Raw genomic sequence first — 27,010 nt, 5'->3', positions numbered from 1 at the left:
CGATACTTCTTTCGCTCTCACTTTCTCTTTCTTCTCAGTTCGTCTTTTCGCCTAATGTTCTTTTTGAGTGTAGCATTACGTTATGTTCAAATCAAAACTTTTATTTGCGTAACTAATTGCGTCTTTTTATTTTATGCTTCTCCAATCGTCTAATCACTTGGCTTCCTTACCAGTCTTAATCCCTACACATAGTAGTATTGTAGCCAGTAGATTTAGGTGTGTTACTATCGTATACTTTATTTACGATCTATATTACAGTAATGTGTATCCTGGAATTAGTGTAGTTTCGTATTCGCGGAATAAACGCTGACCCAAGGAGAGCAATTGGACCTTCTCCATAGAAAATCAGAAAGTGCTCGCTCTAACAGCTACTTCGCTCCTGCTTGCACTCTCGCCGAATCGAGCCCCCCCTCGAAAGCTCTCTCAATCGGAGCGAAATTTCTCTTGCTGTTCGTTTCTTCGAAGTCGTTCGTTCTCGGTTGCGCCCGTTGCAGGCATACACAAACGTACACACACAGTCCACTGTTGCAAAAATGCTTCGTTTTTAACCTCACTTTTTGAACGTGAATTCACGTTGCGCAGAGGGATTCATGGCAAAAAACTGATTTGAAACATTGCAGAGCTGTTTGGTTCGCTCAATGCACGCATGTATTTCGTTCATAGTAAGATTCTCTACACATTTTAATATCCATAACACTATCCCAGAGGATGTTTGGTACTTTACTGGTCATTCCACTAGTACAATTATAGTTGCTAAAATCTATTGTAGATTCACGTCTGATGTTTTGTGGTTTGTTTGTTGTTTGTCTGGTCATATGTTGTGACGAACTAATTTTGTTTGTCTTGATGATTGTAAATATGCCATCCGTGCAATTGTAACGGTAAATGCTACAACAGGATCGAACAACAGGATAAGCAACGCACGAGTTCCTTGCCACATGTGTTTGATTCCAGTCATGTTTCTTCTGTTGTAGCTCAGATTCAGATTTTATTCACGTTATCATCTAATTTGTTAGGAAAATGCTATCGAAGTTATGTTAGAACTGTTAGCAACAGTTAAAGATGACAATCGAAATCAAAGTGATCCCTCCGTTCTTTCTGGAGGTTGAAGGTAGTGATGGGAAATGATCCCAAAGTTGGAATTGAATCGTGTAAATTTTCACGATACCCTGATCTCTGGTGGAATGGTTGGCGAGGGGGGGAGGGGTAGTAGGGCAGAGAGCTTTTTCCATGCAACGATGCTCCCGGATCGCTAGGGATCACAATCCCCATACAAGGCATCACCTTTTCCATGCAACGATGATCCCGGATCGCTAGCGATCAAAAGCGCTATTCAACAGTGATCCCGGATCATTTGATCGCCTATTATAGGATTGGATCAGATTTTTCAAGCCTGGATCGGCCCTCTAACTTCTCATCACTAGTTGAAGGACTCATCTTGTTCTGCTCAGGCTAATCGAATTTGCGCAAATAGGTAGCTCTCAAGCAGTGACTGAAGGTTTGGGTCTGTTAAAGGATAACATTTTACAGAGAAAAAAGATTCCTCCAAACAGCGCTCAAAAGCGATGAGCATAACTTTTTACTCCCTAACCTCAGACGGATGATTTATCCAACACGATCTATCCAACACGTAGAGACAGTTGATCGCCAAGGCAAAAGACTATCCGTAGACTGATACTGACTTTTTAATCGGACTTTGCATTGCTAGCAAGACGGCGTAAAAATGGTTCATAGACTTGTAGCGCTACATGAAAAGCTACAGGCTTTTGTATACATTACGCTTTCCAGCAGTACGGTGAGGTCGTCCTTTTTAAATCAGTCAATTTTTCATCGGTAGGACGTTACTGATGGATTGATAGGATCACTATATAGCTTAATCTTATTCTATGCAGAACAGATCCATCGAGTTATGTACACAAATATAACAACATGTTTAAAACAACATGTGCCAATGAAAGGTACACCAACATGCTCCTGTCTATGCCCCTCACCCACAATCACCTCCTGTTATGATTTTAGGAAAGGAAAGAAATCGAACATGGTATGTCACCATACACCTAAAGGCTTCATGAGAACAAACAAAAAACATTGCTTCTAGTAAGACCGAACATTCACGCTTTTTCCTCAGCTATGCTATCTGATAGGAATCCGAACAAACTAGCAGTAATAGTTTACTCTCGATATACGATTTGTTAACATCTACGAAAACTAACTCCATAAGCCGTCTTGACCTTCTTTGTGCGGTACTGTACCTTATGCGCATAAGTGCCGTTATCTTCGTGCGCACGCATATAAATCTTCACACGTTTGTTTCAGACTCAACCAATAACGTCTAACACGGTACGCAAATTGGTACCAGCCAGATCGGTCATCGAATATCATTCGGAGTAAAATGGAAAGAAACCATGTTAAACCTGCAGTAGTCTCTTTTTCCTGAATGATGTTTCGACATCAATCATCAAACATCATCAATAGTTTACCTCCTTGCATCGTAATGCAACTGCAGTACCTATTTGCATGATGACATTCAAAACATGTTTCTAGTACTGTCTATTGTATCAACATTTTATAAGAGGGAATACGAATGTTCGATTGTCATTGCTTCAACCGCAGGACAATTACAAATCCAAGGGATTGTTCTCAAACACTGACCCAAACCTTACTGAACATATCCTTCTAACATCATTGCATCATTGAAATATTTGCATCTTCAATGCGCATCATACTTATTTTTTGCTTTGCGCGTTAGAGCCTACTGCGCATCATGACACATTTGATCAAACGACCGAAATGTATTTTCACCAAAGTTGCATACACACACAACACTCGACGCACTGACTACATAAAACAAAACTCGCGGTTGTGTACCCTCTGACTAGGATTCCGTGGCAACATCGATTCGACGGCGACTTGAGGTAAATTGTAAACATAAGTTCTCTACTCGTTCTCCCAACAGCTGATCACGAAGGAATAAAACATCTGCCACACTCCTCTACACTCCACACGCACTTCCACCTGCGCCGAAACGTGCAAGAAAAAACAGTACTAACGAGCGCTAGCACAGATAGGCGAAAGGCACTAGATAGAACAGAGCGAAGATAGAGAGCATAAACCGGAGAGAAATTAATTTTTAAATTTTCCAACTGGAAAATAGTTGCAGCTTTTTATTGCACTACCACAATCGCACCGAAAAGCTTCCAAAAATTTGTGCCACTCCCCCTGACAAATTTCGCGACAGGTCCAATTTGCTTCCTTTGGAGTATAAACGGGACCTATTTAGGACGTCCTAAAACGGTCCTGTTTTATTCCGAAATGGCTGCAAACCCAAGCAGTCTTTTTGCAGCCATTTCGGAATAAAACAGGACCGTTTTAGGACGTCCTAAATAGGTCCCGTTTATACTCCAAAGGAAGCAAATTGGACCTGTCGCGAAATTTGTCAGGGGGAGTGGCACAAATTTTTGGAAGCTTTTCGATGCGATTGTGGTAGTGCAATAAAAAGCTGCAACTATTTTCCAGTTGGAAAATTTAAAAATTAATTTCTCTCCGATTTATGCTCTCTATCTTCGCTCTGTTCTATCTAGTGCCTTTCGCCTATCTGTGCTAGCGCTCGTTTGTACTGCTTTTTCTTGCACGTTTCGGCGCAGGTGGAAGTGCGTGTGGAGTGTAGAGGAGTGTGGCAGATGTTTTATTCCTTCGTGATCAGCTGTTGGGAGAACGAGTAGAGAACTTATGTTTACAATTTACCTCAAGTCGCCGTCGAATCGATGTTGCCGCGGAATCCTAGTCAGAGGGTACACAACCGCGTCGAGTTTTGTTTTATGCAGTCAGTGCGTCGAGTGTTGTGTGTGTATGCAACTTTGGTGGAAATACATTTCGGTCATTTGACCAAATGTGTCATGATGCGCAGTAGGCTCTAATGCGCTAAGCAAAAAATAAGTGCGATGCGCATTGAAGATGCAAATATTTCAATGATGCAATGATTTTAGAAGGATGTGTACAGTATGGATTGGGTCAGTGTTTGAGAACAATCCCTTGGATTTGTTATTGTCATATGGTTGAAACAATGACAATCGAACATTCGTATTCCCTCTCATAAAATGTTGATACAAGAAACAGTACTAGAAACAGGTTTTGAATGTCATCATGCAGATAGGTTACGATGCAAGGAAGTAAACTATTGATGATGTTTGATGATTGATGTCGAAACATCATTCAGGAAAAAGAGACTACTGCAGGTTTAACACGGTTTCTTTCCATTTTACTCCGAATGAAATTCGATGACCGATCTGGCTGGTACCAATTTGCGTACCGTGTTAGTCGTTATTGGTTGAGTCTGAAACAAACGTGTGAAGATGTATATGCGTGCGCACGAAGATAACGGAACTTATGCGCATAAGGTACAGTACCGCACAAAGAAGGTCAAGATGGTTCATGGAGTTAGTTTTCGCAGATGTTAACAAATCGTATATCGAGAGTAAACTATTACTGCTAGTTTGTTCGGATTCCTATCAGATAGCATAGCTGAGGCAAAAACGTGTATGTTCGGTCTTACTAGAACCAACGTTTTTTGTTGTTGTCATGAAGCCTTTAGGTGTATGGTGACATACCATGTTCGTTGTCTTTCCTTTCGTGAAATCATAACAGGAGGTGATTGTGGGTGAGGGGCATAGACAGGAGCATGTTGGTGTACCTTTCATTGGCACATGTTGTTTTAAACATGTTATATTTGTGTACATAACTCGATGTATCTGTTCTGCATAGAAAAAGATTAAGCTATATAGTGATCCTATCAATCCATCAGTAACGTCCTACCGATGAAAAATTTACTGATTTAAAAAGGACGACCTCACCGTACTGCTGGAAAGCGTAATGTATACAAAAGCCTGTAGCTTTTCATGAGGCGCTACAAGTCTATGAACCAATTTGCGCCGTCTTGCTAGCAATGCAAAGTCCGATTAAAAAGTCAGTATCAGTCTATAGATAGTCTTTTGTCTTGGCGATCAACTGTCTCTACGTGTTGGATAAATCATCCGTCTGAGGTTAGGGAGTAAAAAGTTATGCTCATCGCTTTTGAGCGCTGTTTGGAGGAATCTTTTTTCTCTGTAAAATGTTATCCTTTAACAGACCCAAACCTTCAGTCACTGCTTGAGAGCTACCTATTTGCGCAAATTCGATTAGCCTGAGCAGAACAAGATGAGTCCTTCAACTAGTGATGAGAAGTTAGAGGGCCGATCCAGGCTTGAAAAATCTGATCCAATCCTATAATAGGCGATCAAATGATCCGGGATCACTGTTGAATAGCGCTTTTGATCGCTAGCGATCCGGGATCATCGTTGCATGGAAAAGGTGATGCCTTGTATGGGGATTGTGATCCCTAGCGATCCGGGAGCATCGTTGCATGGAAAAAGCTCTCTGCCCTACTACCCCTCCCCCCCTCGCCAACCATTCCACCAGAGATCAGGGTATCGTGAAAATTTACACGATTCAATTCCAACTTTGGGATCATTTCCCATCACTACCTTCAACCTCCAGAAAGAACGGAGGGATCACTTTGATTTCGATTGTCATCTTTAACTGTTGCTAACAGTTCTAACATAACTTCGATAGCATTTGCCTAACAAATTAGATGATAACGTGAATAAAATCTGAATCTGAACACAATCTGAATCTGACTGGAATAAAACACATGTGGCAAGGAACTCGTGCGTTGCTCATCCTGTTGTTCGATCCTGTTGTAGCATTTACCGTTACAATTGCACGGATGACATATTTATACTCATGACAAACAAAACTAGTTCGTCACAACATATGACCAGACAAACAACAAACAAACCACAAAACATCATACGTGAATCTACAATAGATTTCAGTAACTATAATTGTACCAGTGGAATGACCGGTAAAGTACGAAACATCCTCTGGGATAGTGTTATGGATATTAAAATGTGTAGAGAATCTTACTATGAACGAAATACATGCGTGCATTGAGCGAACCAAACAGCTCTGCAATGTTTCAAATCAGTTTTTTGCCATGAATCCCTCTGCGCAAAGTGAATTCACATTCAAAAAGTGAGGTTAAAAACGAAGGATTTTTGCAACAGTGGACTGTGTGTGTACGTTTGTTGACGTTTGTGTATGCCTGCAACGGACGCGACCGAGAAGGAACGACTTCGAAGAAACGAACAGGAAGAGAAATTTCGCTCCGATTGAGAGAGCTTTCGAGGGGGGGCTCGATTCGACGAGAGTGCAAGCAGGAGCGAAGTAGCTGTTAGAGCGAGCACTTTCTGATTTTGTATGGAGAAGGTCCAATTGCTCTCCTTGGGAAAAAGACTGCTTGGGTCAGTTTTTTGCCATGAATCCCTCTGCGCAAAGTGAATTCACATTCAAAAAGTGAGGTTAAAAACGAAGGATTTTTGCAACAGTGGACTGTGTGTGTACGTTTGTTGACGTTTGTGTATGGCTGCAACGGACGCGACCGAGAAGGAACGACTTCGAAGAAACGAACAGCAAGAGAAATTTCGCTCCGATTGAGAGAGCTTTCGAGGGGGGGCTCGATTCGACGAGAGTGCAAGCAGGAGCGAAGTAGCTGTTAGAGCGAGCACTTTCTGATTTTGTATGGAGAAGGTCCAATTGCTCTCCTTGGGAAGGTTTTGAATGACCTGTGATGGAGATGCCAGGCATGATACACGTAGACGTTTAAGGTCTTGCCTAATTCTGTCTGCGATTAGTGAAACTTTGGCTATGCGATGTTATTGTTCATTGTTTTTCTAGAGACTTTGAGCTGGACAGCTTCATTCGCCTCTTGGCTATGGGATAAAGTTCGATGGCGGAGAATTTATTTGGCAAGTTATGGATCATTTTTAAACATTTGTTTTGTACCCTTTGCACTGCCACTAGATAATTAGTTGAACACCGACCTCATGCGTTTGAACCATAAGTCGATCTACTATAAATAATATTCTTCTATTCTCTATTCTGTAAAAAGGCAGGAAAGTCGAGCAAAAGCCTAACTTTGTTTACGAAAACTCAAATATTACTTTTTGGGGCAAATATGAAACAGAGGGAATATTCCAATCATTTCTATTCCAAACTTTTTTGGAAATTAATTTGTTAAGATGCATTTGATGTAATGATGGAAATTACATAATGTAATGATGTAATTGTAAGCAGTCCCCGAGATACGTGGTTCCTCCTATACGCGGATTCGGAGATACGCGGTTTATGGAAATTTGACAGCTGAGTAATCTCAAATCTGACAGCTATAAAGCACAAAATCTAAGCAAAAAGGTGTAAAATTGATCTAAACTAGCTTCCTTTGTTATATAAAACATTTGTTTGCAGTTTATTTTAATGTATTCTATAAAAAAATAGCCTGTTTTACCGAATAGATTAAGTGCAGAGAAGGAATGAAACTATCTAACTTTGAAGTATACACGATTTTACTCCCGGATTCGACTTACGCGGAAATTCGACTTACGCAGATTTTTCCCGGATTATAGTGGTCCGCTACAATATCGTATCTCGAGGACTGCCTGTACTTAAAATCGATTTTATGATTATCCATTCCAGGACACCCGCATGCTACTTCAGTTTCCTTCGTGACTTTCCTTCATTTTTCCGCAACTTCAGTTTCCTTCGTGACTACAACATCCTAATACATGGAACTATTAACAACACCTTATACCGTACGGCAGATTTCACATATGGCAGATTCCACAATGGCAAATCGAGGATGCTGGTCAATTCTGGTCTTCCTGCTCTTGTTAGCTTCGTGCAACTCTAGCAGTGTACCGCGGGTCCAAGCAGTAAATGACATAAGTACAAACCATAAGCCAAGATTCCACGATTGTACACACTATGAGCCAACGTTGAGAAAAGAACAGCCAACGGGTACACCTGTACTACGTGTAACAGCCTCCGATCCCGATCAAGGGCAAACGTTAGAATACAGCATTGCCACCATGCCAGAGGACCAGAATTATTTCAATATTGATAAAACCACAGGGCAAATCGTGTCGGCCCATGTTTTCGATCGAGATGCACCAATAAGAGATCGAGAAATTAATCTTACGGTACGGGCGACCGACAACGGATCGCCTACTCTGGCAGATGTTTGTACTATCAAGGTGACTATTCTGGACATCAACGACGATCCATCGATATTTCAGGAATGTGTCTATCAAGTGTCAGTGACGAAAGATCTGCCACTTAACCAGTCCCTGGCCACCATCTCAGCAATGGATCTAGAAGAAGGTGATAACAACCGCATTAAGTATGAGATCGTACAAGAACACGAAGATAGCAGCTATTTCGACATCGATGAGAGTAATGGCTTGCTCACACTAGCTAAACCAATCGACCGTAGTCCAGGACAGTTTTATACAATTCATGTTCGGGCGTATAGTGAAGGCTCAATGGAAAACCAAACACAGCAAACAAAAGTAATGGTCCGTGTACTTGACCCTAACGATCATGCACCGTACTTCATCAAGATGCCAATGGTCCCTGTGATGCTCAAAGAAACGTTTCAACACTACAACATGGTTTTAGCGGAGTATGAAGCTGTTTCAAACGTAAAGAAAGATGATTTTGTAGATTTCCAGATAGTGCAAGGAAATACTGACTTAACATTTTTACTGGACCAAATCAACAATACGGTGGCTTACATTAAATTGCGAAGCAGCCTTGACTACGAAAGGACAACGAATTATACGCTGGTAATAAGAGCAACGAACTCTCTTAACGAATATGCAGAAGTATGTTTGACGATCATGATTGTGGATGAAAATGACAACTACCCCGTATTTGACGACGACACGGGAACTATCCTAGAGTACGAGTTGCCTGGTACATTTGTAATGCAAGTCCATGCCCGGGATGATGATGGCACGGCTCCCAACAACATTGTGTCCTATCGGTTGGCGGACACGGATAGGCAATATTTCCAAATTGATAGTCAAACGGGCATCATTACATCGATGGTGAAATTCGATAGGGAAACGAAAAATATCTACGTGGTGAGAGTGACTGCGGAGGACAACGCGCCGTCTGTGGAATTTAAAAACGGAAGCCCAAATAGCGTTACAAAGCACTTTTTGATTCAAGTTTTGCCCAGAAACTATTACAATCCGCAGTTCGAGAAGAGAATATATAGGTTCAATTATCTATCGGAAGACACCGCCATCGGCACAAAACTGATTCAAGTGAAGGCCTACGACAAAGGTAAACATTCCAGCATCAAGTATAGCATTCTCAAGAACAACGTGGGGGATGCGTTCAAAATCGACGAAAATACAGGTGTGATTTCGGTAAATAATCAGTTAGACTACGAAGCGATGTCAGATTATAAACTGTACGTAAAGGCGGATAATGGTCTATTTCATAATTCAGTGATCGTACGGTTCGAAATAGTAAACGTTAATGATAACGCACCGATATTCATTAATTTGCCAAATGTCACGATCCCAGAAGAAACTATCTCTCCCGATTGTATTGCGATTGTGAAGGCTTACGATCCTGACACACAGAACTCTGAAATACCTCAAGGCATACAATACACACTCGAGAAGGAACTTGAGCAGCTACTGGAAATTGACGACAGTGGATGCGTTCGGTTATTGAAGCCACTTGATCGTGATCCTCCTGATGGTGCAAAATTACGGCACATCAAAATTACTGCGACGGATGAAAATGGTAAAGGACAAGATTCAACGGGCACACTAAACATCACATTGGAAGACATTAACGACAACGCACCCTATTTAACAAACACGCAACCTATTGCATGGGGTAAAAATCGGACTCCGGGTAGGATAACTAAGCTAACAGCGCAAGATGCGGACGAAGATCAAAATGGCCCTCCGTTCGTTTACAGCATCGATCCAGAAGCCCCATTGGAGATAAGGCAACGATTTCAAATTGTAGGAGACGAATTGCATGCATTAAATAAGTTTGATCGCGACGACCCAAAAGAATACAGCGTTCCTATCTTGGTGAGAGATTCGGGTGATCCGCCGATGAGCGCTATTAGCACTCTGCAGATAGTGATCGGAGACGAGAATGATAATAAAAAGCAACAGAGTAAGAGCGATATAGTGGTCTACAAATACAAAGGAAAGACATCTGATATAGACATTGGACGTGCACATGTGAACGATGCAGATGGTTTGGATTTGTCTAACAAAACATTTCTCTGGGACGAGGTAACAAGTGAAGAATCTTTGAAGCTTTTCCAACTGAACTTCAGCACCGGTATGATAACAATGTTGGAAGCTACACCTTGTGGACAGTATGATCTTCGTTTTCAAGTAGTTCAAACCTCGGACCATCGTTCTCGACACAATGTCTCAGCCCGAGCAACGGTGTTGGTGAAGGAGGTTTCGGAACAATCAATAGACCAGAGCGGATCAATTCGATTCTACAATGTAACGGCAGACGAATTTATATCTCAAACACCGGAGCATCGCAGCACACCGCTGCATCGACTTCAAACGAGTATTGCAACTGTTCTAAACGTCAGTTCAACCGATGTGGACATATTCACGGTCAACAATCGAAAGCTCCCTAAACTATCTTTCCTGGACGTGTTCTTTGCGGTCAACGGTAGTGTTTACTCAACGTCTGAGGTGCTCAACGGTGTACTGAGTTACCAGCTGCATCAACTGGAGGAAGACGTCGGATTTCCGATCGAGGTGGTTGGCATCGATGAATGCGAGTTGCAAAGTAGTACTTGTGAGCAGTCATGCAGGAATAAGGTTCACAAATCACCCAAACCGATCGTCGTCTACGGCAACGCAACTTCCTTCATAGGAATAACCACATTCGTAGAGGCGGAATGTGTCTCAGATACTCCGTTGATCATGTGCTTGAACGGAGGCACGCTTGAGAGTAATAGCTGCATATGTCCAAATGGCTTCGAGGGTCCACAGTGTGAATTGATCGACATCTGTTTCGATGGCAACGGGTATGCCATTTATCCATCGATCATTGGTGGCACAATTTCAAACATCAGCATTGAGATGTTACCCCAACGGACAGATGGTTTGGTGTTGTACATTGGACCCATGAGGTACAATCCGCGTGTAAAGACACAACCGTTTCTTGCATTGGAGATAATCGACAGTATGGTGGTACTGCTATTAGACTACGGAACTGGAACGTTCCGTATCCAGGATCAACAGATATTTTCTCAATACGATTTATTGAGAGTGGATATTTCATTGAAGCCCGAAACGATTGAGATGAATACCTTGAAAAATAAGGTTGCAATTAGCAACAGCCGATACAAAAATAAGGATTTTGGTGGCAGCATTAAGACTCATGGACCTGTTCAGTTGGGCGGTACAATCGTCGATTTCACAAAGCTTGGGTCACTATACAACTGGACGTACATACCACAGACAAAGGGGTTCAATGGCAGCTTGCGGATCCTGACAATAAATGGGCGCACGATAGATTTTCAGCAGCATAATTTGGCACAGAACCTTCATAGCAGTCAGTGGCCATTTGAAAGGGTCACAACGATATTTGCGGTTTTGTTCACTATAATTATTATTTTAGGGGTACTTTCATGTATCCACATAGGCATTATATTTAGCAAAAAAAACAACAAGGGCGTAAAGAAAACAACGAACCAACATTCACAGCCATTACTTAATAATAATAAAACCAGTATTGGCGTTCTCGAAAAGTAAGTAATAAGGTATTTTTCACGACTACCATCACTCCATCATACAAGATAATTACCTGTTTCTTAAAGTTAACCGCTTTAATCTGAAGCTTTGAAAGCAATATGTACTTTATTGTGATATTTCTTTTCCATTAATTTTCGTTTGACGCTCCGTCCATTCAGCAGATGCATGGTACAACACATTACTAGACACATTACTAGAAACGATCAACAACGGGGTATCAAGGATGAGTGAGTAGCAGTATATGTTATATAGTAGTATACGAAATTGAGTGTTAATAGCATTTTTCTTCTTCCTTTTCTTTTTAGCCCAGTTGAACACATCGTGCTAGCATCGCCAGGTCACATCGCCAAATCGTGCCAGCATCACCAATCTGTAGCCAGAAAAACCGATAAGGAGCTGCTGTCTTATGCTAATGATTTAATTGTATCGGAGTGTCTATTGAATGATAAGATGAATTTTTGATTCAGTGGATTTATAGTAATCATTGTAATTAGTAGTAATAGTAATTGAAAGTTGATTTGCTCTGCAATGGAGTAGGATCTGGAGCCTCTAGAAGGTACCACAGGCTCTCCTACTCAACTCCTATTCCGTCACGTCCTCGTCGTGCAGAGCGGTAACATGTGTCATCGTATATCCGAGCTTGGGCAACCGGCTAGTCCCAACCCCTTCGGCGGATGGTGGCGCATGGCGAAACAGGAGGGAGGTGATTGGTCCAGGTGAACGTTTGGAGGGTGTTAAGATTTGAACTTCGTTTTTTAAGTATGTACAGTAGGACCTGTCTGTAAACGACACCGAATATAAAGAAAATTTAACGTTGTTGAGCTTGGTCATCCAAACGTCCAAACCGCACGTCTTTTTTTATGCACCCGAAGCTTCCAGACGTTTTATACAAATATATTTCAACAGAATCGACCGGACGCTACGCCCCCAGACTACGATTTTTATGGGCTCATGGAACGTACGCACTCTGTATAGAGCCGGAGACTTGAAGCAACTGGAGGACGCCCTAGCCACACTCGACGTGGACGTCGTAGCTCTACAAGAAATCCGGTGGCCAGGGAACGGTGTGCAGAACAGGCGTGGCAGCAACAACCATTACAACATTTACTATGGTTGCCACGACCGCCACCACATGCTCGGAACGGGTTTCGCTTTAGGTCTCCGGCTGAAATCCGAGATCATCGGATTCCAGGGTATGCACCCTGCGCATGCGAGGCTAATTATTCAACATCAGCCTCATTAACGTTCGCACCCCTACCGAATACGAGGCCGAAAAGGAGAAGGACCTTCGTACGAATACAAAAAAAAAAATGCTTAATTGCGGAAACTACCACGAGTGACGACGAGATGTGTCCTTTTTCTTCGTTAATTGAATCGTTTCATGTGATGCAACTGTTCCTTTCTGCTTTTCGTATATATGACCAGGCGGACAAATCACCATACTTTTAGCGGTGTTTAACTGAAGTTGGATCCTACTTTTATTTTTCCTTCCAACTGTCCAAGCTAAACTTCAACAAACAAGAACAAAACAGATTAATCCGGAAATAATAAAAAAAATGGTGGAGTGCAGAGGAACAACGCCACCTAGAACAAAATACTAACATCATTCAACTCAGGAAATTAGATGAATCACCACCATACATTCAATTCAATCCATTCAGTATGCAATAGAATAGCTTATGTGTCAATTGTTTCGGTTAGAAATAATTCCCTTTTCAAAAAAGAGTCTTTGATCAAAATAAATTCAATTAAAGATTTACAAAAAAACATGGGCAATACACCGATACACAAAAATAAAAAAAAACAAACGGACAAACGGATGAACAATACATAAGAATGAAATGAATAATTTAAATGTTTGATGAATGTGTAGCGACCAGGACGCCACCTGGCGCAAAACACGCGTAGCAGGGAAATAAGATCCTTGGGGAGTTAGGAGACAGGGACAGCAGGAATACTTAGAATAGTACAGCTAGGGGGTGCACGTTGCACTGTGCGTATAAAAGCGTTGGCGTGCTCAACCAAGCTCTCTCCTGGATGACCACACCCGACAACTCATCTCGCATCGTAACCAGCTTAGACGCCAATACCATCGTATTGCTAAAGTGCTTCGTAAGAAGCCTAGGCCTGTACCACCATTAAAATCAACTGGCAACACGCTGATGTTTACTCCAGCAGAGAAGGCCAACACTCTTGCTCAGCAGTTTGCGGATGCACACAAAATTGGGCTCTCCATGAACAGCCCTTTTGACGCCACGGTGACTGCAAACATCAATCGCCTCAAAAGTTGTCATTCTTCCATGACTGCTGATGACCGATTCACCGCTGGACAACTAAAGGATGCACTGAGATACCTAAAAAACATGAAGGCTCCGGGTTTTGATTGCATCCTCAACATTCTCATCAAACACCTTGGACATCGGGCACTAGATCTTCTAGTTAACATCTTCAATCGCTGCATGGAGCTATGCTACTGCCCACAGGCATGGAAATGCGCTAAGGTGATTCCGATTCTTAAACTGGGTAAGGATCCGTCATCATCCTCCAGCTATCGACCAATTAGCCTGCTCAGTGCATTAGGCAAATTGTTCGAAAAGTTAATCTACTTTAGATTGCGAGATACAGTTGAGGATCTTCAGCTTCTACCACCTGAGCAGTTTGGCTTCCGTTCCGGACACTCCACCACCACATAGCTCCTACGACTAGTGAAAACAATCAATAGCAACAAGCAGTTATCGTTGTCTACTGCTGTTGTCCTGCTTGATGTAGAGAAGGCATTTGACAACGTATGGCATGATGGCCTTGTCCACAAGCTTCTCTTGTCCGGTCTTCCAGCACATCTGGTGAAACTCCTGCAAAACTACCTGCATTGCCGAACATTCCGCGTCGTCCTTGGAACTACATCTTCGGTCGTCCACAACATTCCTGCAGGTGTTCCCCAAGGTAGCATACTGGGACCATTGCTGTACCTGCTGTACACTGCTGACCTTCCGCGTCTGCCGACTGGAGCTCAACTATTCCTGTATGCTGATGACACAGCGATCGCCACAAAAGGGAGAACTATGATACACATCAGGGCCTGTGCTCAGTGTTCCCTGAATGTTATCCTTAAATTTGCCTCGGATTGGAAAATCAATATCAATGAGGCCAAAACGCAAGCTGTTATCTTCCCGCACCGTCTCTCGAAGCACCTCCTAAAGCCTCAGGGACATCACATTAAGATAGGAAGAACATCCATACCCTGGCTATCGGATACACGCTACCTGGGCATCACCTTCGACAACAAAATGCTGTTCCATCACCATCTTCAAAAAATCACCGATCGAATAGCAGTCCTGCTGAGAGTGCTGTTCCCACTAATCAACAAAAAATCTAGGCTATGCACTAGCAACAAAATAGCCATCTACAAGCAGATTGTGTTGCCAGTTGCCACCTACGCAATGCCTGTATGGAGTACCTGCGCCAAAACCAACATTCATCGATTACAAATAGCGTTAAACAGATTGCTACGGTTAATGTTAAATGTACCCCGTCGAACACACTCTGCGACTTTATACACCACTTGTAAAACCCAAGCACTAAAAAACCTTTGCCAAATATTCTGGGCGCGCCTAGAATCGAAATGTATGTCATCCAACTCTCTACTCATTCGTGAGCTTTGTAAATAATGTATATAGTTAGGTTTAAGTTAGAATTAAGTTATTTATAAGTTTAGGTTAAGTTATCCATTTAGTTTTTTGAACAATAAGTTGTTCAAACACTTAATCAAACGAAAATAGTTAAAAATCCGACAGCCTCCTGGATAATGCTTAATTCCAATTAGTGCATGAAAAGCGGTAAACGCTAAACTCACAAACAAACACATGTAATAAGTAAAACATCCAATAAATAAACAGATAACAACAACAACAACCAAGCTCTCTCTCTGCTTCTTTCCACGTTCGAGCTCACTGCTACTATTGTCCATACTACTTCGCACTGCGTGTTGCAGCTGAGGTAAAAAGTAAGGTAGAAATAAACGTTTAAAATAAACCCTAAAAATGTAAGAAAATTTTCTCATAACAGTTGCGACCAATTGAGTTGAAGAATAGAGAAAAATCATCGGTAATGCTGGAATATCTAACAAAACGAAAACTTTGGTCCACCGAAAATGTAATGCAATGAAATATCGGTCTGGCCACCGGAAGAGAAGAGTACTTTTACTAATTATACTCAATTAAGTTTCACTTAAATATGGCACATTTTTCAACATCATAAATTAGCATTCTTTTATTTAACAAATGATGAAGGTTAAACCATGAAAGAAAATATAACAAACGAAAACAAGGTAATGATAAACAACAAATATATAATAATAGAAACAATACATCACAATAAAAAAGCTACAGTACAACAATACAATAAAAAGTACAACATTTAGAAAAAAAGTAAAATCACGCAAAATAGAACTATTCAATCACAAAAGAGGAATTATAAAATTTTATGGATTTGGAAAAGAGATTTATGAAAATGGCAGAAAAGTAAAACTGTTAAGAGTTAATTTAAAAATCTGCTACTTTATTCACCATAGCGTAAGGTCATGTCAGAAAATATTGTAACTAGACTGTTTCACTAGTCAATTGGAGTTTTAGACCAAACGTTGAAACACGAGACTAAGGAAATGCACCGTCGAGTGTGTACTCCTTATTTGAATACGGAAGATTACATACGCAAGTTTGAAATGAACTACGAGCGAATTTAGTATCTGTATACTATACTGGAGTGGTAGAGCTCATTATACTACAACACCACCGCAAGCTAACAGTACGGAAAAGCGGAAATCCCCGTCAATAAGTTACTTTATTTTACTTCAAGCGACAACTTGTGTTGCTATTCATAAACGAACATGTCGATTGCAGAAAAAGGTGTTGGCTGCTGCAACTGTAGGATGAGAAAGCGAAAGAAGGTGTGCAGAAGATCTTCCTCGTCAGTCAGAATGACCATTCAGAAAAATGGTGCAGTTTTATCTACCTTTGCCACGACATCGAAGACAGCTTTCGTGCATACTGGTCAACTGTTTTTCGTGATAGCCGAAACAGCAAACAAGCTGTTTAGTGGCGTTGAGGAGCTTTTAAAGCTGCTTTGTAGTAGATATTTGGCTGCTGATTTTGGATGGGAATAAAGTCCTTTGGTATTTTGGTGTTCCGTTTTCAGTAGTAGAAATGCGCCGTGAGTCATCTGAATTGTTGTTAATTAGTATGTTTCCATGTAATTTTTTGGTCGTTTTGATATTTAAAAAAATCTATCAACTATTTCGACCAACCGACTGCCCGCTTTGCCAAAGTACGAAATGTCAAAACTACCGTCGAAAACAAACCAATACAAACGCAGATTGACCTTATCTGCAGAACTGTCAACAAAACAAAATCTAGCAAAAAAATAGAGTGATCAGCGAATATCTTACGGCTACGTATGGCATTGTGAAATATTAAGATCTGTCTGCTTAACTTTGCGTAATACTGAAAGAATCCGCTCTTTCCGTGCTTCTAATATTTTCAACGGAATCATCGCGCTCCGGAAGGGTATCCGCAGTGCTTGTAGCAACGTGCCAAAGAAAGAAAGAAAACATTCGTAATTCCCAGCCCGTTGTTTGTCAATGTTTGCGTTCGTTTCGGTTCCGTCTCGTTGCCGCACTTGCAGCCGTTTGCTGTCGTTTGAACGAAGAAAAAGTAGCAACGACCGCTGGTAACAGTGTACCCAGCCTAGCGAACATATACACAGGATGCCCTGCGAAAAGTGCAATGTGAAGTTTGGCATCATAACGCGTAAAAAATCCTGCTATGAATGTCATCGGCTGTTCTGCCGGAACTGTCTCTCGAAGCGGCAGGAGCGGTTCCTTTGCCCAAACTGTACCATCTTCACCAAAAGGCCTCTATCGCGCATCGATCTGGCCCAGCTAAAAGTGAAGGATCTCATCTTTTACTTGCAGTCGAAACACATTTCCACATCCGGTTGCGTGGGTAAGTTGCACGTCACGGTTACCGTGGGCTAAAGGATGATGTGACTTTCCGATGGATAACGTTACTATTTTCGTATGTTGTAGAAAAAGACGACCTTATTAATTTGGTCATTGCTCATGTGAATTCCGGTGGCAGCTCACCACGCACGCCGGGAAGTTTTAGTGCCACATCGTCCAACACGGAATCGGCTTCCGGCGGATCATCACGCTACGGAAGCTTCTATCGGAACGGAACCAAAAACTGTACAAACACGTTCGATCAGATCAAAAATACCTGCCAGAATTTATTTTCCACATTTTCGGACAAACTAAATGGAGGTAAGTGAGGAATGTTATATCGCCAAATCGTCCGCATAAATCACTCTTTTTTATTCACTATTTCAAGACGTTCCGGAGACTGGCCGTCCTAGTACCGGTTTTGCGACGCAGGAAGAACAGCGTCATATATTCACGCAGCCTCGCTTCGGTAGCAACAATGTTTACCATTCCGTCGATCCAAGCGTTCATTCAAATACCGGTGCCAGTAACTTCCCTCCTCATATGACACATCCCGAGGACGACAATAACCAAAGAGCGGAAGCACAATACCATGCAGAACAGGGAGAGCGGCCAGTACATTTCAACAGTGGTAGCAGTGGAACGACAAGCGGGGCTGATTCCAGCGCCGCATCTTCTTCGTTTTCATCGCCCAGCCGAGATACTTCTTCACCTCTATTGGGCGACCAGCAACACTCGGCAACTAATGGACAAACGCAAGCCATGCTGGACGATCGCATTGAAAGCATCCTGGCGCTGGAAACGGGCGGAACGGGCTGTGAGTGCTGTACGGATGACGAGGACGAGGAGCGAACCGGTGTAGCGATTCCGAAGGAAAATAATATTGCTACTAAAGGCGAGGAAGACATGCCACCATGCTCGAAGCAATCCCGGCGTAGCCTTTCACAATCCAATTTGTTACCACCGCAGATGGCGGGCCCGAGCGCAGACACATCGGCAGCAACGACGAAAGTAGCATCGCGGAGTCAAACTCCTTCGTCATCCTTCGACGATTTGCTGGCTGATGCGGAAGGCAGTAGTAGCAATGCGGATCAAGCGATCGCCCCGGATACACTAGCCATGACGACAGATACTGACGCGTTGGCAACGACTGTGGCTTCGATCGATGATACAGAACAGTGGCAGATCATTAATACATCGGACACGAACGGTGGTGGTACGCTGGAAGCGGCCACAAACAGTGAACTTCCGATGACTGACGCAACTAATGAGGCGTCCACGACCAACGAGGATGAAGAGAGCACGGACAGCATCAGCAACTCTGTAGAACTTAAATCAAAACCACCCCCAACGGTGCCGGTGCTGGGACACAGCCCTTCCGTAGGTTCGCCGACAACAATTATAACGCGCCGTAGGTCCGATAGTTACCTGCTGTCGGAATGTTACGCCTCGTTGCGACAGCGCTCGGTTGGGACGGGTCCGATCGATGAACCAGCGTCACCCTTAATACATCGGGCCAGTACGACAAGGTCATTGCAAACGTCGGATGCAGTACCAATGGGTTTCTCGTTGGGCGGTACACTTACCAACGATGCAATGCCAACCACTAGCTATCCGGTCAACCCTACTAATACTGCCCACGGTATGTGCTTCCGTTGTGGAAAACGGCGAAACGGTATTCGCCGACAGTTGAAAAAGTTCCGCAAGCAACTGGACATGGCTACCGTTACGGAGGTGGAAAAACGACGCCAGCTGGAAGCGTTCCTTAATTATCTCGAGCGACGCAGCAAAGGTTCGTTCGAACTGACCGATTCCGAGTCCATTACCGAAGAAGCGAGCGTTAGCGCGGGTGACGAAGCGAGTGGTGTCACCGGCACTGCCACGGATGGACGTGGTTCGGTCGGTATTGGTGTGGATGACCAGCATGCCTTTTCCTACCCGAAGCCACCGGAAGAATTGCCCGTCTGCACCAATCTGTACTCTTCCGGTAATCAGGATTTGGTCAATATGAAACAGATCAAGCTGAGCGATATTAAGGAAAGGTAGCTAGTGGGACCAACACGAGGGAATTGTCAACCATGGGCTAAACATGTTTGTCTCTTCCATCCCCATTTCAGTGCGGATCTGGATGTGCTGTCGGTGAAGCAGTTGAAGGGTATTCTGATGGTGAACCGGGTTGACTTCAAAGGCTGCTGTGAAAAGGCCGAACTTCGCGAAAGGGTGCTACGGTTGTGGCGTGATTACAAATCTATCCCATGTAAGTATCATCCGAAGCGGTAGCTTTTGAATTCTAAACCTGCCCGAAATTAAACCCTGTTACGTATTTTAGCAATCGAAAAACTTCCATCGGACGATTTGTGCAAGATTTGCATGGATGCGCCCATCGAGTGTGTGATACTGGAGTGTGGCCATATGACCACTTGTACCGCGTGCGGTAAGGTGCTAAGCGAATGTCCGATATGCCGCCAGTATATAGTGCGGGTAGTGCGATTCTTCCGAGCCTAATAACCCTTCTCCCTCCCCAATCACCCTCCAAATCGTCACCCCTCCAAATCGTCTCAGGGTATTGTTTAGCAATGGGGAAAAAAGTGGGAGCGTATATGATTTAGTGGAGGTTTCCTTTTCATTTTTATTTCTGCGCACCACCTCCCGTCATGGCAGATTCAAAGGCAGAGTTTTGTAGCGTTATGAACGAACCATATTCTGCCCGCAGCGTTATTTTAATTGTAAAAAAAAAATATTTATACTCAAGTTTGGGTTTGGTTGGTCACAGAATGGAATATACCTTCTCGGTAGTGTATCCATTGGGTGGAAGACCACGTTGCGCCGGGTGGAGGTGTGCAAGCAATCGACAAATAATATGCAATACAAAGACACTATTTAAACAACGTCCCACTGCAGCCTATACACATACAAACACGCATACTCGAGACGAACGAAAAAAGAAAACATGTGATCTAGTTAATCTAGGATAAAAAGCGCAAGTAATACGCGAGCGTAATGCAACTGAACTGATCGGGGCCGGACAGATGCCCTTACGATGTTCTATGTTAGTCAGTTAGCGTGGTAGAAAGAACACAACAGAATGATGGCCGTATGACACAATACCCGAGATGCTCGGATGTATGCAAACATGAAACGAGCCTACAATACACAAAAGCTAGTCCGATGTTTCGTTACTGGTGCATTGCACTCGCAGTAACGACTCCAAACGTGGCAATAGACAGAACACAAAACAGAAACCAAACGCGTGTGTCCGGTAGCACGTGCATTAGATGGAGCTAGGTGTGTCATCAACGATGTATTAAGTTTCGTTTCGATAGCAGAACTTTACTTCCCGAATGCAGTGCATAAACGTAAGATGGTCCAATACACCGTACACACTCTTTGCAGTTTCCACCGACTGCACTGCGCCACCATTTGTTAATACCGTTTCGATAACCAAACCACGTATGCGTCGCTAACGCAAATCAACCTATATTCACTACTCGTTCGATCCAATTCTTTCCATTAGATTTTCAATTGTTGACAAACGTAATATGTACAAGCAAAACAAAAAAAAGGTTAATGAATTCCAATTGCATCTAGCGTAAATAACGTAACAATAAACATATGAAATGGCAAAAGTCAATTCCATTTACTGTCATTCTGATTTGATCCGAACAGGCAAGTATACGTTTTTGCGAGCATGAAGGTGAAGTCCATTAGCACCTTAACTTAATTCGTGGCGTTTTCGAGTTCTTTCGGAACTGTCGATTCCAATTCGATTCCAAAAAGGGCTTAGATCGTCGAGAGTGCCTCTTGGCAACTGCCAGCCCCTTAATGACCCGCCCGAGAACTATAAGATCCTAAAGCTAGATTTTATCTCACTCGTTAGACTATATTAGTATTTCACTCCACTCTGTTGACACGCGTTTTGGCGGAGTAGCATTTCCATAATTACAACTAGACCAAACATTAGATCGATAATTGGATTGCTTCCAAAAAGATGGGGAACTCTCTTTGTAGAGTACTAGCTGTTATTGCATGATGCTGCGGAAAGCAATGGAAAATGTGGCATATTCTTTTAATAATTTTTCATACTCGTATAAATGAATCGGACAAGGTAGAGAATTTTATTATAATTTGACATACATGGGTTTGAAACGTATAAGGGAACGTTTCAACCGTGAAGTGGAACTTTACAGTTGCCAGTGTCAGATCTAAATCCTTGGGGGCCTTGGCGGAATGGAAGTTGGAGCCCTTGGCAATTTAAATTTGTCGACCGGGTGGTGGTCGGGGAGAGGGAGGGGGGAGGGGTAAGTGTGCTTGTTTATTATAGAGTTGTACCAATAATGCCAAACTCTGTGCGATAAAACATTACGGTCCAATCATTTAACTATTCATTATAGCGGAGGTGGGAGCCGCCTTAAGCATTCCATCCTCTAACTCACTAAAGCATTGGCAACAAGCAACCAAGTTTTAGTTGAAAATAACGAGCTTTTCCGTGCTTTGTAACCAGAAAGTCATCCATATGGGCCAAGACGGTCACCTGGTTTAAACATAACAAATTCATGAAAAACAGTTAAATATGAACATATGGGACAATAGCACATATCTAGGATTGTTTAACACAACATTTCCATAATTATTTATTTTCATTATCATTTAAATGAATAGTATTTAATACTTTTAAATGAATTTCTAATAACGCATCAATCTGCATCACAGTAGGCCGAGCAATAGTGTGCTCACGATTTGACTAAAGAAAAAGGGATGGCACTCTTGCCACAAAAAATGGTAGAACTTTTACAATTTTTTTTTGTAAATCGTTTTCTTAGTGATTAGTGATTAGTGATTTGATGGCAAAAATACTGATTTTTTTTATGCAGTTCTATTCCGAGAATCAATCATGTTAAAATGCGTCGATAATGTGGTAAACTCTGACCTTGAAATTAGTTATAAAATTTCCATACTGACCCGTACCGTGGCTATTTAAGACAAAGCTAAAATAAGGATAAATAAGGATAGTTAAATAAGGATAAGCTTTTTTTCGTGAGGTCATAGAAACTTAGAGCACTGTATATCTAAACATAGTAACGTACGTATTTGTAGATTCATTTTGGCTTTTAGTTGATTTTGTATTTAAAAAAATGCTAGATGGCTTACTTATCCCGTTGGCAAACTTATCACAACTTTCACTGCACTATAATAATCATGAATAAAAAAAACTCAGCATGGTTTGTGTGCAACTGCAACAAATATTTGGCACTGTATCGAAACAAGTCCTATGTAGTAGTGATGGGAAAAACGTGAGGATGTTGGGGAAAACTTTTTTGTAAGTGTTTGGTAAATATCTAATTTAAGCGCCTTGTGATTAGCTCAAACTCAATTTTTTGTGTTTTGCGGGCATAACTTGTATTATTAAAACCTAAAAACGAACCCCATAAATAAAACACATATCAAAAACGAACACAACGAATAGCGATCGCGCGCTAGAGCCACGTCCGTAGGCTGCCGATCAGGACTAGTGTTGGGAAGATTGGGATTCGGAAGATTCGAAGATCCGATCCCTTGAAGGATCCGATCGGATCGGAAAAAAACCATTATCGCACATTCCACAACATGCACTTAGCGGTTTTCGCAACAACTCCAATATAATTGCGCATGCCGAAGTAACTAGGGAATGCAGGGAGAAAAAAAAAACAAACACCACACATGTATTGGACGGAAAAGGCAGAAACTTTTCCACTTTGAAACACAACCTTCGTTGATGAATCGCACTGCATAAAGCAAATGAACAACATTTGCAAACTTTCGCGCATCGTTCCCGCACAGATATAAAATTATTTGTTTGTTCCGGTCTTACTGATCAGGAAACGGCGATCATAACGCGGGAGAGTACGAAAACCAACGACACCTACGTAGGATGGGAATGTGTTTAAACTTCCGCACCATCGCCGCTCCAGCTAGATTCACAACCAACCGCAGTAGCGTAATGCAACAGCTAGTTGGCTGCGATGTTGGAGAGGACGAGACGAAAACAATTCCAGGTAGCGCACAATCGTTATCGCTCGCCACGGCCGTCGTCAGTAGACACAGATACACGACATCCCAAAAATTTCACGGGCCCCGGGTTTCGTCGTAATTTCTTTTCACCACCACCGGGCATATATATAAAAAAAATAACGAGGAAAACCATTGTGAGAACCCATCAAATATTCGCGGGACCCCTTAAGCTGACGGGGCCCTAGGCAGCTAGGAGTACGCCTCCTCGTACTACTGTTAGATCCGCCACTGCCAGTTGCAGCCGCTTAGGAGAAATTTTAAATCATATTGTGGCATCAACATTTAGATGTTTAGAACATTTAGAAATTGCTCCTAACCGATTGCAAACATGCATAAATTGCGAAACTCCCCTACTAGGTTGAAAATTTCCCCATCCTGTTTGAAATGTTCCGTTACACGATGGGAAACCCTGTAAAGATATTACAATAAAACTTTTCCGGTAATTTTCTAAATTCCAGTGGTTTAGAAACAACTGAGAGACGAATGTAGGTTCAGAACCTCAAGCCAAACGAAAAAATGAAAATTAGAAACAACTTCCAACTGTACGATCGTATCGCTCACGGGCGGCAAGAGACCACCGCCTTATAGTTTTATGCTTTGTAGGAAAAACACCACACGTAATAGTATTGGTGTATTGGTGTTTCATTCATCGTTTCGCGCCACCGTTCGCACCTGCGCCTATAGTGCGTGCGGATATGTCAGAACGAACGCACAAAAAACCATCTGATCGCATCGAAAATGGTGCTTTCATTTCGCAAACAAACAGTTTGAGTGTGTGTGTGTGTGTGCAATTAATGCAATAGTTTAAACAAAAACACTTCTCCAAAAACCCTTTAAATGACATACGCGATTTATCTCGCTTCTTGTATCGGGTCAATATTTGCGGTACGCGATAACACTCTTCATATGGGGCTTTTATCTGGCCAGCAGAAGGGGATGAAGAAAAGAACGATGTAGTGTTGCGGCTGTTTACACACAGATACAACAATGCGCTTGGAACTACCCTAGAGTGTGGCAATGTCGTCGTCAGGTCATCGGTTGGGTGGAATGTGGATGAAGCGAATGAACAGAAAAAGAACATGAAGACTCGTGATCGCGTTCGCGGTTCCCGTTTGCTTGCGACCGCTTAAACTGCTCGAACCGGACCGCAGCGGGGGTCATTCGATGCCGATCGGTTGTACAACACAGTCGCACAACGCACCGTTGCACACCTGGAGGAACACTGCGATGGAGAGTCTCGATACCGCCGGTCTGTTGTTTGAGGAGAAACCTTTGCATACACCGTCCCTGGTGGAGTTGCGCGATGGTAAGTGTGTCCAAGGGGTGCCGAAAGGAATACCGACGAACTGCTGAAAGCTGACATGCGATTTTCGGTTTCAGTGCTTGCGGTCGGTCTAAAATCTTGTTTCGCTACGGTGAATGTGGAGGTGGTCGAGTGTCCGGATTTGAGCAAAGCTCCCTTCCATCTTGCTGGATCTGGTAAGATCGTTCGCTCAACACCAGGTGTGGTTCCGAGTTTGAATGATCTGTCTTTCTTCTTTTAGGATTGAACGGCAGTCCGACGTTAGTTGAAATTGGTGGTCCACCCTATCTGCTGCCCACGGTGGACCGTACCAAACTTTACGATGTCGTACCAATCGCCAAACGTGCGCTGCACGATGACCAGAAGCCGTTCATCGCAATCGGAGCCGGTGCGGGCCCCTTCCCGTTGGTGAATTCCAACTGTGAGGGTATGTTCAACCTCCGCTACAGCCCACCGGGCAATGTCGTGAGTGAAAGCCACCTGGCAATGGTGACACTCGAACGGGAAGTGATAGTACGAAAGATCCCAAACACCGAGACGCGCTGCGCTCTGCTGGGTAATCTGCTCGTGGCCGAAGGTAATGCGGGACCGGTGCTGAAAGTAAGCTGCAAACGGCGCACCGGCAACAAAGACTTCATTGCCAGCATCCGCACGTGCTTAGAGGAGCGGTACGGTGAGCGAACCGTTGGCATGGGAGGTGTGTTTCTGCTGCAAGCGGGCAAAGCCAAACAGCACATCATGTCGACCTTCTCGACATCACCCATCAACACCGAGGAACAGTTGAACGAGTGGCTCAACTTCTACGACATGCCGGCGCCACTCATCAACTTGGGCACGCTTGTCACGAACGAGTGCGATTTGGACCTGCGGCTACAACACTTTCACAGCTTTTCCACGCACGGTCACGGTGGCCATTATCACATCGACACGACACCGGAGGTGGTCGAGTATGAAGGATACTTTGTGGCCGGTGAACGGATCGTGCGTGTCGATAAGCCGATCCATACGCACAAATTCGGTCGTGACTAGGGCGCCGTCGGGTGCGCAACGAAGGAAGGAAATAATGCAACCACTAAAATGCATTCCAAAACAAAACAAACAGCGGTGGGAGTGGAGAAGGGTTCGAGGCATGGGCATAAATAAACCTTGATAAAGGGCATCAGCGGCATACATTGCCACTTGTGGTGGTGTGTTTGCGTTTACTTTTGCACTCCGCACAAATGTAGGCCACTGTTTGCGTCGAGGGCTCGTACCGATAAGCGGAGATTGTCTGTTAGAACAAGCGCTTGACCGCGAACTGATGTGTGCGAGTGCGGTCGGCAGCGATAGGAGATGGTGGTCGAACCGTGCCGGTCGATTTGCGTTTGTTTGACAGACCCGAAATTGTTTCGGGGCAGCTAATTGATTTCGGGATGAATGTGGTGACAAATTGCTGATAAGTATGCTTGAAGGATGAATGGATTAGAATTCGCGAATGTATGAATAGTTAGTAATATACAATCATGGGTAGATCAATCCTCTGTGCGGAATTATTTTGGAGCATTGGAGGAGGAAGAGGAGTAGGGGGAGAGTTGAGTGGCGTGTCCACCAGCCAATTTAAAATATTGTTTCCCGGGGAGTAGAGATTTTATGGCGTGGCCCGGTGATGTATTTGGTAGCGGCGCCAGTCCCCACACGGCAGGACTGGTCCAAAATCCCATCCGGACCAATCCCCTGCGCGCAGAGTTGACTATGCAACTATGGGTAAAAAAAGTCAAGGAAAGTCAGAACTGGCAGACCTAGACCTCTTGAGGTTGTTGTACCGGAGGAAAGACTTTATGCCGTTTATTGTCACATCTCTGAAGTAGCTACCGGAAGAAGGCAGCCTGCGAAGAAAGATGGAAAATATAAACAGGGCAGTGGGAGGGGGAGGGGGGCTGGAGGAGCTCCTTCAGAGGCCTCCTAGTGGCAAACATTAGGACAACCTTTAAC

At 43.2% G+C, this 27,010-nt stretch overlaps 3 protein-coding genes across 3 annotated transcripts; all 3 read left to right on the top strand.

The window, feature by feature from the left end:
• The first annotated feature begins 7,718 nt into the window (after positions 1–7,718).
• Positions 7,719–14,386, top strand: LOC128712895 (DE-cadherin-like). Its single transcript, XM_053807761.1, has 4 exons — positions 7,719–11,493; positions 11,584–11,689; positions 12,669–12,886; positions 14,124–14,386. Exons 1-4 carry the CDS (start codon positions 7,719–7,721, stop codon positions 14,384–14,386), a joined length of 4,362 nt encoding a protein of 1,453 aa, XP_053663736.1.
• Positions 14,387–17,454: 3,068 nt separating this feature from the next.
• Positions 17,455–20,193, top strand: LOC128713429 (uncharacterized). The gene is made up of 5 exons (XM_053808288.1): positions 17,455–17,692; positions 17,776–18,009; positions 18,077–19,730; positions 19,806–19,945; positions 20,018–20,193. Exons 1-5 carry the CDS (start codon positions 17,455–17,457, stop codon positions 20,191–20,193), a joined length of 2,442 nt encoding a protein of 813 aa, XP_053664263.1.
• Positions 20,194–24,963: 4,770 nt separating this feature from the next.
• LOC128713359 (ester hydrolase C11orf54 homolog) lies at positions 24,964–26,068 on the top strand. Its single transcript, XM_053808218.1, has 3 exons — positions 24,964–25,042; positions 25,117–25,215; positions 25,281–26,068. The coding sequence occupies exons 1-3, from the start codon at positions 24,964–24,966 to the stop codon at positions 26,066–26,068; spliced, it is 966 nt and encodes a 321-aa protein (XP_053664193.1).
• The last annotated feature ends 942 nt before the right edge of the window (positions 26,069–27,010 follow it).

The sequence above is a fragment of the Anopheles marshallii genome, chromosome 3, assembly GCF_943734725.1.
Source record: "Anopheles marshallii chromosome 3, idAnoMarsDA_429_01, whole genome shotgun sequence".
NCBI lineage: Eukaryota > Metazoa > Arthropoda > Insecta > Diptera > Culicidae > Anopheles > Anopheles marshallii.
Note: the sequence above shows the minus strand (reverse complement) of the source record. Positions and strands in the feature narration are given on the sequence as shown.